The sequence below is a fragment of the Tachyglossus aculeatus genome, chromosome 22, assembly GCF_015852505.1.
Source record: "Tachyglossus aculeatus isolate mTacAcu1 chromosome 22, mTacAcu1.pri, whole genome shotgun sequence".
In the NCBI taxonomy this organism is placed as follows: Eukaryota; Metazoa; Chordata; class Mammalia; order Monotremata; family Tachyglossidae; genus Tachyglossus; species Tachyglossus aculeatus.
The window spans coordinates 39,480,881-39,492,511 of NC_052087.1; the positions used below are offsets into that span (position 1 = coordinate 39,480,881).

The window sequence follows — 11,631 nt, forward strand, 5'->3', positions numbered from 1 at the left end:
AAATTGGCAACACATAGAGACAGTCCCTACCCAACAGTGGGCTCACAGTCTAAAAGAAGGCAGGGCCTGCCTTCCTTCCTCTCCCCCTCGTCCCCCTTTCCATCCCCCGCATCTTACCTCCTTCCCTTCCCCACAGCACCTGTATATATGTTTGTACATATTTATTACTCTATTTATTTATTTTACTTGTACCTATCTATTCTATTTATTTTATTTTGTTAGTATGTTTGGTTTTGTTCTCTTTCTCCCCCTTCTAGACTGTGAGCCCACTGTTGGGTAGGGACTGTCTCTATATGTTGCCAGCTTGTACTTCCTAAGCGCTTAGTATAGTGCTCTGCACACAGTAAGCGCTCAATAAATACGATTGATTGATTGATTGATTGCAAAGCACTGTACTAAGCGCTTGGAGGAGCACAGACAAAAATATCCCGTGCCCACGCCGAGCTCACAGTCGAGGCGGGGGGTCACTTGGCGTCTCTGGGCCGCAGTCTCCTCATCTGTAAAATGGGGGATTCAGTACCCGGACTCATCGATCATCGTCGTCAGTGGCATTTATTGAGCGCTTAACTATGCACAGGGCACTGTACTAAGCGCTTGGGAGAATATCATACAACAGGGTTGGTAGACGTGTTCCCCGTCCACAATGAGCTTACGGTCCAGAGGGGGAGGAAGACGTTACTATAAAGAAATAACATAATAACATCATTTATAGCTCCGTTCTCCTGCCTAGACTGGTGAGCCCCAGGCGGGACAGGGACTGTGTCCGACTCTATGATCTTGTATCTTATTGCAGTGTTTTTGTCAGAGGTCATGGGTTCAAATCCCAGCTCCGCCAATTGTCAGCTGTGTGACTTTGGGCGAGTCACTTCACTTCTCTGGGCCTCCGTTACCTCATCTGTAAAATGGGGATTAAGATTGTGAGTCCCCCATGGAACAACCTGATCACCTTGTCACCTCCCCAGCGCTTAGTAAGCGCTTAATAAATGCCATTATTATTATTTGGCACATAAAGATATTCATTCATTCAATCGTATTTATTGAGCGCCTACCGTGTGAAGAGCACTGGACTAAGCGCTTGGGAAGTCCAAGTCGGCAGCATCTAGAGACGGTCCCTACCCAACAGCGGGCTCACAGTCTCGAAGGGGGAGACAGACAACAAAACAAAACAAATTAACTAGACTGTGAGCCCGCTGTTGGGTAGGGACCGTCTCTATATGTTGCCAACATATAGATGGGGGGAGGCGGACGACGGATAGAATGACGGATAGTCAGAACGGATAGAATGAAAGCTCTAGCCACAATATATAATAATAATAATAATAATAATGATGATGATGGCATTTATTAAGCGCTTACTATGTGCAAAGCACTGTTCTAAGCGCTGGGGAGGTTACAAGGTGATCAGGTATATCATCATCATCATCATCAATCGTATTTATTGAGCGCTTACTATGTGCAGAGCACTGTACTAAGCGCTTGGGAAGTACAAATTGGCAACATATAGAGACAGTCCCTACCCAACAGTGGGCTCACAGTCTAAAAGGGGGAAGATATCAGGAGAGATGGGGGGGCTCCCCACACCCTAAAAGGAGGTGGGGCCGGGGTCTCGCCTCATCTCCTCTGCGGCCACGGTCCCTCTAGGGAGAAGAAGGAGCTGCAGAAGATCCTGGAACGGAAGAGGCACAACAGCATCTCCGAGGCCAAGAAGCGGGAGAAGAACCGGAAGGAGGTGTAAGAGGCTGGGAACCGGGCCCCGGGACAGAGGTGCGGGAGTGGGGGAGACGCAGATGGGGGGGTCCGTTTTACGGGGGGAGCAGGGCAGGCAGCAGTGATGGTCTGAGCTGATCCCCCGGTCCTTCCCGCCGCCACCCCCCGACCCTTTCCAGGGAGCTGACGGAGATTAACCGGAGACACATCACCGAATCGGTCAACTCCATCCGCAGGGTGAGGACAATCCCCTCCTTCTTCTCCCCCTCCCTCCCAGCCTGACCAATCAGTCGCCCAGTGGCATTCGTTCATTCATTTATTGAGCCTTTCCTGTGTGCGGAGCACTGTGCTAAGCGCTTGGGAAGTCCAAGTCGGCAACGGCTAGAGACGGTCCCGACCCGACAACGGGCTGACAGGCTAGAAGGGGGAGACGGACAACAAAACGAAACAGGGAGACAGCCCACTGTTGGGTAGGGACTGTCTCTATATGTTGCCAACTTGTACTTCCCAAGCGCTTAGTACAGTGCTGTGCACACAGTAAGCGCTCAATAAATACGATTGATTGATTGATCTATCTCACGTGGAACACCCTCCCTCCTCATATTCATTCATTCATTCAGTCGTATTTATTGAGTGCTTACTGTGTGCAGAGCACTGGACTAAGCGCTTGGGAAGTCCAGGTTGGCAACAGATGGAGACGGTCCCTACCCAACAGCGGGCTCACGGTCTAGAAGGGGGAGACGGACAACAAAACAGAACATATTAACAAAATAAAATAAATAGAATCAATATGTACAAATAAAATAAATCAATAGAATAATAAATATGTACAAACATATATACACGTTCTGTGGGACGGGGAAGGAGGTAGGGCGGGGGGGATTCATTCATTCAGTTGTATTTATTGAGCGCTTACTGTGTGCAGAGCACTGGACTAAGCGCTTGGGAAGTACAAGTTGGCAACATCTAATGACGGTCCCTACCCGACAGCGGGCTCACAGTCTAGAAGGGGGAGATGGAGAACAAAACAAAACAGATTAACAAACTAAAATAAATAGAATAAATAAGTACAAATAAAATAAGTAAATAGAGTAATAAGTACGTACAAACATATATACGTATATATAGGTGCTGTGGAGAGGGGAAGGAGGTAGGGTGGGGGGGATTCATTCAATTGTATTTACTGAGCGCTTACTATGTGCAGAGCACTGGACTAAGCGCTTGGGAAGAACAAGTTGGCAGGCAATGACTCTTCTTCCATCAGAGTCATACTGAAGGCCTATCTCCTCCAAGAGGCCTTCCCTGATTAAGTCCTCCTTTCCCCTTCTCCCATTCCCTTCTACGTCGCCCTCACTCCCTTTATTCATCCCTCCTTCCCCACAGCACTCTAATAATAATAATAATAATGATGGCATTTATTAAGCGCTTACTATGTGCAAAGCACTGTTCTAAGCACTGGGGAGGTTGACGTTGATATTAATTATCTGTCTCCCTGGCTAGACTGTAAGCTTATAGTGGGCAGGGAATGTGTCTGTTTATTGTTATACTCTCCCAAGCACTCAGTATGGTGCTCTCCACACAGCACTCAGTAAATCAATCAATCAATCAATCGTATTTATTGAGCACTTACTGTGTGCAGAGCACTGTACTAAGCGCTTGGGAAGTCCAGGTTGGCAACAGATAGAGACGGTTCCTACCCAACAGTGGGCTCACAGTCTAAAAGGGGGAGACGGAGAACAAAACCACACATACTAACAAAATAAAATAAATAGAATAGATATGTACAAGTAAAATAAATAAGTAAATACGATTGATCAACTGACTGACTGACTGCCGTGTGCGAGGCACTGTGCTAAGCACTTCGGGGAGCCCCAAGAGTGAGGAGACACAATCCCCGACTCAAGGAGCCGACCATCTTGCTGAAGAGACGGACATTGAACCAGGCCATCCCCCTCCTGACCCTGAGGAACCAATAACAATTAAGAATTGTGATATGTAATAAGTGCTTATTCATTCAGTCGTATGCTCTCAATAAATACGACTGAATGAATGAATGAATGCTTATTACGTGCCAGGTACTGTAATAATAATAATAATAATAACGATGGCATTTGTTAAGCGCTTACTATGTGCGAAGCACTGTTCTAAGCGCTGGGGGGGAATTCAAGGTGATCAGGTTGTCCCACGTGGGGCTCACAGTCTTCATCCCCATTTTCCAGATGAGGTCACTGAGGCCCAGAGAAGTGAAGCGACTTGCCCAAAGTCACCCAGCTGACAAGTGGCAGAGCTGGGATTAGAACCCGTGACCTCTGGCTCCCAAGCCCGGGCTCTTTCCACTGAGCCACGCTGCTTCTCTGTACTAAGCGCTGGGGTGGATGCAGGCAAATCGGGTTGGACGCAGTCCCCGTCCCACGTGGGGCTCCCCATTTGACGGATGAGGTAACTGAGGCACAGAGAAGTAAAGCGACTTGCCCAAGGTCCACATTTCAGACACGTGGTAGATGGGGCCACTCCCTGCCCCCCTAGGGCTCACCCTTAGGTGAGCCCCTTCCTCCACCTCCCTCCCCACTCTTGGTTGAGACCACCCTCCATTCATTCATTCATTAAATTGTATTTACTGATCACTGTACTAAGCGCTTACTATTTGGGGGAAGCAGCCTGTGAGCTTCTAGACTGTGAGCCCACTGTTGGGTAGGGACCGGCTCTATATGTTGCCAACTTGTACTTCCCAAGCGCTTAGTACAGTGCTCTGCACACAGTAAGCGCTCAATCAATCAATCAATCGTATTTGTTGAGCGCTCACTGTGTGCAGGGCACTGGACTAAGCGCTTGGGAAGTACAAGTTGGCAACATCTAGAGGCAGTCCCTACCCAACAGTGGGCTCACAGTCTAGAAGGGGGAGACAGACAACAAAACCAAACATAGTAACAAAATAAAATAAATAGAATAGATATGTACAAGTAAAATAGAGTAATAAATATGTACAAACATATATGCTCTGCACACAGTAAGTGCTCAATAAATACAACTGATTGATTGATATATACATATATACATAAATACGATTGAATGAAGCAACGTGGCTCAGTGGAAAGAGCCCAGGCTTTGGAGTCAGAGGTTGTGGGTTCGAATCCTGGCTCCGCCGCTTGTCAGCTGTGTGACTTTGGGCAAGTCACTTCACTTCTCTGGGCCTCATCTGTAAAATGGGGATGAAGACCGTGAGCCCCCCGTGGGACAACCTGATCACCTTGTATCCTCCTCAGCGCTTGGAACAGTGCTTGGCACATAGTAAGCGCTTAACAAATACCATTATTATCATTATGCCCCGCAGCTGGAGGAGGCCCAGAAGCAACGCTGGGAGCGTCTTGTGGCCGGGCAGCAGCAGGTGGTCCAGCAGGTGGATGAGGAGGAGACGAAGGTCAGAGGGAAGGGCCGAGGGGTTGGGGTCAAAGGTGAAGCGGGCGAGAGGGGGAGGCGAAGGGAGCCGGGGCGGAGGCTGATGGGGGGCCCTCTCCCCCGTAGCTGCTGGCCCAGCTAGCCCAGGAGTGCCAGGCGCAGAGGGCACGGTTGCCCCAGGAGATTCGCCAGAGCCTGCGGGACGGGCTGCAGGGCGCCGAGGAGGAGCAGGGCCCCGCCGACGGGCACGCCCCTGCCAGGGGGGCCAGCAACGGGCACGCCCCGGGGAGCGGCGGTGGTGGCGGCGGCGGCGGTGGCCCCCTGGGCGGGCTCGGCCCCGACAGCCACGAGGAGAACACCCAGCTCTGAGCCCGGCCCCTGGCTCGGGGAACCGGGCCCACGGGGCCCACGGGGCCCCGGCCTCAAAGGAGGGCTCTGAAGACACTAAACTCCGTTCTTAAAACTTTTTATTTTCGTTTTTTTTTTTTTGAAATTGTTTATTTTTTTAAATTCCAGGCCCAGGGCCTCTCCTCCTCCATCGTCCATCTGTAGTCTCCCCCTCACCGCCCCTCCTGCGGCGCTGGCCCGGGAAGGGCGGGCAGCGGTTTCCCGTCCCCGAGCGGGGCTGTCTTTCCCCCCCCACCACCCGCTTTCAATTTCCGTAAGACCCTCCTGGCCTCCCCCGCTCCCCGTGGGCCCCGGAGCTGCGGCTCTGAGCGGTGGGACGAAGGAGGGGGGAGCCGCCCCTGAGGTGTCACGGTCAGCGTCGTCCTTTTGGGTTTTTTTGTATCAATAAAAGTGGATTTCAGGGCCCGGGCTGCGACCTGTGACTGGGGAGAGTCGGGGACCCACAGCCGCCCGACTGTCTGAGCGGCACCTCTGGGCCCCAAGGCGTTGGCACGACCCCGGCGTGGACTGTTCCTGTTTTCCCCGCTGTCGGAAGGAGGGGAGGATGGAAACTCGCCAACCAAACAAACGCCCGGCTCCCCAAACCCAAACAGTTTGGATAATGGAAAAGAAAGGCGCACACAACCGGCCGTCTGCCGGCTCCAGATAAACCCCCTTAAGGTCGGTTATTTGAATTAGCCTCCGTCCTCTTCGGCCCCCACCTCCGCTGATCCGGCTGCTTGAGCCCACTGTTGGGCAGGGACCGTCTCTAGATGTTGCCAACTTGTACTTCCCAAGCGCTCAGCACAGTGCTCCGCACACAGTAAGCGCTCAATAAATACGATCGATTCTCCCCGAGCCAGTTGTGGCGAGGAGCGGGGCGGCCTAATCAATCAATCCATCGTATTTATTGAGCGCTGACTGTGTGCTAGAAGGGGGAGACAGAGAACAAAACCTAACAAAATAAAATAAATAGATATGTACAAGTAAAATAGAGTAATATGTACAAACATATCTACATAAATACGATTGAATGAAGCAGCATGGCTCAGTGGAAAGAGCCCGGGCTTTGGAGTCAGAGGTCATGGGTTCGAATCCTGGCTCCGCCGCTTGTCAGCTCTGTGGACTAAGCGCTTGGGAAGTACAGGTTGGCAACATATAGGCAAGTCACTTCACTTCTCCGGGCCTCAGTTCCCTCATCTGTAAAGTGGGGATGAAGACTGTGAGCCCCCCGTGGGACAACCTGGTCACCTTGTAACCTCCCCAGTGCTTAGAACAGTGCTTTGCACATAGTAAGCGCTTAATAAATGCCATCATTATTATTATTATAGAGACGGTCCCTACCCAACAGTGGGTAGAGCCTGGGCCTCGGAGGATCTGGCTTCCAATCCCGGCTCCACCGCCCGTCCGCCGTGTGACTTTGGGTCAGACCCATTCATCCATTCAGTCGTATTTATTGAGCGCTTACTGCGTGCAGAGCACTGTACTAAGCGCTTGGGAAGTCCAAGTCGGCAACATCTAGAGACAGTCCCTACCCCACAGCGGGCTCACAGTCTAGAAGGGGGAGACGGACAACAAAACAAAACGTATCAACCAAGTAAAATAAATAGAATAAATATGTACAAATCAAATAAACTTCCCCGTGCCTCAGTTCCCTCATCTGGAAAATGGGGATGAAGACTGGGAGCCCCAGGTGGGACAGGGACTGTGTCCAACCTGATTAACTTGCCTCCGCCCCAGCGCTGAGCCCAGTGAGTGGCACGTAGAAAGCGCCTCGCGAGTACCATAATTATTATTATTAACTCGTGTCTACCCCAGCGCTTAGTACAGCGCCTGGCAAATAGTAAGTGCTTCACAAAAGCAGCGTGGCTCAGTGGAAAGAGCCCGGGCTTTGGAGTCAGAGGTCACGGGTTCAAATCCCGGCCCCTCCATTTATCAGCTGTGTGACTTTGGGCAAGTTACTTCTCTGTGCCTCAGTTCCCTCATCTGTAAAATGGGGGTTAAGATTGTGACAACCTGATCATCTTGTAACCTCCCCAGTGCTTAGAATAGTGCTTGGCACAAAGTAAGCGCTTAATAAAAATGCCATTATTAAATACCATAATTATTATTAACTCCTATCCCAGCGCTTAGTCCAGTGCGTGGCCCATAGTAAGCGCTTCACAAGTACCATAATTATTATTATTAACTCGTATCTACCCCAGCGCTTAGTCCAGTGCGTGGCCCATAGTAAGCACTTCACAAGCACCATAATTATTATTATTAACTCGCATCTACCCCAGCGCTTAGTCCAGTGCATGGCACATAGTAAGCGCTTCACAAGTACCATAATTATTATTAACTCGTATCTACCCCACCGCTCAGTCCAGTGCGTGGCACATAGAAAGTGCTTCACAAATACCATAATTATTATTATTAACTCGTATCTACCCCAGCACTCAGTCCAGTGCGGGGCACATAGAAAGCGCTTCACAAATACCATAATTATTATTATTAACTCGTATCTACCCCAGCACTCAGTCCAGTGTGTGGCACATAGAAAGCGCTTCACAAATACCATAATTATTATTATTAACTCATATCTACCCCAGCGCTTAGTCCAGTGTGTGGCACATAGTAAGCGCTTCACAAATACCATAATTATTATTATTAATTCGTATCTACCCCAGCGCTTAGTCCAGTGTGTGGCACATAGCACTTCACAAATACCATAATTATTATTATTAACTCATATCTACCCCAGCGCTTACTCCAGTGAGTGGCACATAGTAAGCGCTTCACAAATACCATAATTATTATTATTAACTTGTATCTACCCCAGCACCTAGTCCAGTGTGTGGCACATAGTAAGCGCTTCACAAATACCATAATTATTATTATTAACTTGCATCTACCCCAGCGCTTAGTCCAGTGCGTGGCACATAGTAAGCGCTTCATGAGTACCATAATTATTATTATTAACTCGTATCTACCCCAGCGCTTAGTCCAGTGTGTGGCACATAGTAAGCGCTTCACAAATACCATAATTATTAACTCGTATCTACTGCAGCGCTTAGTCCAGTGTGTGGCACACAGTAAGCGCTTCACAAAGACCATAATTATTATTAATTCCTATATACCCCAGTGCTTAGTCCAGTGTGTGGCACATAGTAAGCGCTTCACAAATACCATAATTATTAACTTGTATCTACCCCAGCGCTTAGTCCAGTGTGTGGCACATAGTAAGCGCTTCACAAAAACCATAATTATTAACTCGTATCTACCCCAGCGCTTATTCCAGTGCCTGGCATATAATAAGCGCTTAATAAATACCACAATTTTTAAAATCGTTATTAATATGACTGTTTCCCCCCAACCCAAGAACGTGTCTACCACTTTTGTTGTGTTATACCCTCCCAAGTGGTTAGTACAGTGCTCTACCCCAAACGCTCAATAAATGGCATTGATTAATTGATTTTTTTTTTTAAATGGTATTCAAGCAGCATGGCTTAGTGGCAACAGCCCGGGCTTGGGAGCCAGAGGTCATGGGTTCTAATCCCGGCTCCGCCACTTGTTAGAGAAGCAGCGTGGCTCAGTGGAAAGAGCCCGGGCTTTGGAGTCAGAGGTCATGGGTTCAAATCCCAGTTCCACCAACTGTCAGCTGTGTGACTTTGGGCAAGTCACTTCACTTCTCTGGGCCTCAGTTCCCTCATCTGTAAAATGGGGATTAAAACTGTGAGCCCCCGGTGGGACAACCTCATCACCTTGTAGCCTCCCCAGCACTTAGAACGGTGCTTTGCACATAGTAAGCACTTAACAAATACCATTATTATTATTATTATTATTGTCAGCTGTGTGACTTTGGGCAAGTCACTTCACTTTAATCCTCATTTTGCAGATGAGGTAACTGAGGCCCAGAGAAGTGAAGTGACTTGCCCAAAGTCACACAGCTGACAAGTGGTGGAGTCGGGATTAGAACCCACGACCTCTGACTCCCAAGCCTGGGCTCTTTCCACTGAGCCACGCTGCTTCTCAAGGAAAATTGGCTGGCAGAGGATGGCTTATACACATCATTAATAAAATAGAATTATAAGTTTATATATATGTATATATATATATATATACAAGTGGTGTGGGGAGGGGAAGGGGCAAGGGCAGAGGGAGGGAGTGGAGGTGATGGGGAGGGGAGGAGGAGCAGAGGAAAAGTGGGGGCTCAGTCTGGGAAGGCCTCCCGGAGAAGGTGAGTTCTCAGTAGGGCTTTTAGAGAAGCAGCATGGCTCAGTGGAAAGAGCCCAGGCTTTGGAGTCAGAGGTCATGGGTTCAAATTCCAGCTCTGCCAATTGTCAGCTGTGTGTCTTTGGGAAAGTCACTTCACTTCTCTGGGCCTCAGTTACCTCGTCTGTAAAATGAGGATTAAAACTGTAAGCCCCCTTTGGGACAACCTGAGCACCTTGTAACCTCCCCAGCATTTAGAACAGTGCTTTGCACATAGTAAGCGCTTAATAAATGCCATCATTATTATTATTATTCTAATCCCGACTCTGCCACTTGTCAGCTATGTGACTTTGGGCAAGTTACTTAACTTCTCTAAGCCTCAGTTCCCTCCTCTGTAAAATGGGGATGAAGAATGTGAGCCCCACATGGGACAACCTCATCTCCTTGTAACCTCTCCAGTGCTTAGAACAGTGCTTGGCACATAGTAAGCGCTTAATAAATACCATCATTATTATTATTACTATCATGAGAAGCAGCATGGCTCAGTGGCAAGAGCCCGGGCTTGGGAGTCAGAGGTCATGGGTTCTAATCCACCCTCTGCCACTTGTCAGCCGGGTGACTTTGGGCGAGTCACTTCACTTCTCTGGGCCTCAGTGACCTCATCTGTAAAATGGGGATGAAGACTGTGAGCCCCCCCATGGGACAACCTGATCACCTTGTAGTCTCCCCAGCGCTTAGAACAGTGCTGAGCCCGTTGTTGGGTAGGGACCGTCTCTATATGTTGCCAACTTGTACTTCCCAAGCGCTTAGTTCAGTGCTCTGCACACAGTAAGCGCTCAATAAATACGATTGAATGAATGAATGCTTGGCACATAGTAAGTGCTTAATAAATACCATTATTATTATTATTATTCATTTCTCGGAGCTTCAGTTCCCTCATTTGTAAACTGGGGATGAAGACTGTGAGCCCCACGTGGGACAACCTGATCACCTTGGATCCCCCCCCCAGTGCTTAGAACAGTGCTTCACACATAGTAAGCTTTTATTAATAATAATAATGATGGCATTTGTTAAGTGCTTACTATGTACAAAGCACTGTTCTAAGTGCTGGGGAGGATACAAGGTGATCAGGTTGTCCCATGTGGGGTCACAGTCTTGCATGGCTCAGTGGAAAGAGCCTGGGCTCTGGAGTCAGAGGCCATGGGTTCAAATCCCAGCTCCGCCAGTTGTTGGCTGTGTGACTTGGGGCAAGTCACTTCACTTCTCTTAGCCTCAGTTCCCTCATCTGTCAAATGGTGATGAAGACTGTGAGCCCCCTGTGGGACAACCTGATCACCTCGTATCCTCCCCAGTGCTTAGAACAGTGCTTTGCACATAGTAAGCGCTTAACAAATGCCATCATCATTATTATTATTATTAGAACCCATGACCTCTGGCTTCCAAGCCTGGGCTCTTTCCACGGAGCCACGCTGCTTCCCTGCTTAACAAATACCATCATTATTATTATTCTTATTCTTATTATTTGAAGGGAGGAAGAGGGCTAGTGTGGCGGATTCATTCATTCAATCGTATTTATTGAGTGCTTACTGTGTGCAGGGCACTGTACTAAGCGCTTGGGAAGTACAAGTTGGCAACATATAGAGACGGTCCCTACCCAACAGTGGGCGGGATGTGGTGTGGAGGGAGGGAAGAAAGAGAAGCGTGGCTCAGTGGAAAGAGCCTGGGCTTGGGAGTCAGAGGTCATGGGTTCAAATCCCAACTCCGCCAATTGTCAGCTGTGTGACTCTGGGCAAGTCACTGCACTTCTCTAGGCCTCAGTGACCTCATCTGTAAAATGGGGATCAATCAATCATATTTATTGAGCACTTACTGTGTGCAGAGCACTGTACTAAGCGCTTGGGAAGTACAAGTTGGCAACATATAGAGATGGTCCTTTCCCAACAGTGG

At 48.8% G+C, this 11,631-nt stretch overlaps 1 protein-coding gene across 1 annotated transcript in view; it reads left to right on the forward strand.

The window, feature by feature from the left end:
* PLCB3 (phospholipase C beta 3) overlaps positions 1-5,909 on the forward strand; it is a 40,002-nt gene extending 34,093 nt beyond the window's left edge. Inside the window, exons 29-32 of the mRNA XM_038764759.1 lie at positions 1,642-1,731; positions 1,887-1,944; positions 5,039-5,125; positions 5,230-5,909. Of these exons, the coding sequence (XP_038620687.1) occupies positions 1,642-1,731; positions 1,887-1,944; positions 5,039-5,125; positions 5,230-5,472 (478 nt within the window). The 3' untranslated portion in view covers positions 5,473-5,909. The remainder of the gene's footprint in view (positions 1-1,641; positions 1,732-1,886; positions 1,945-5,038; positions 5,126-5,229) is intronic.
* The last annotated feature ends 5,722 nt before the right edge of the window (positions 5,910-11,631 follow it).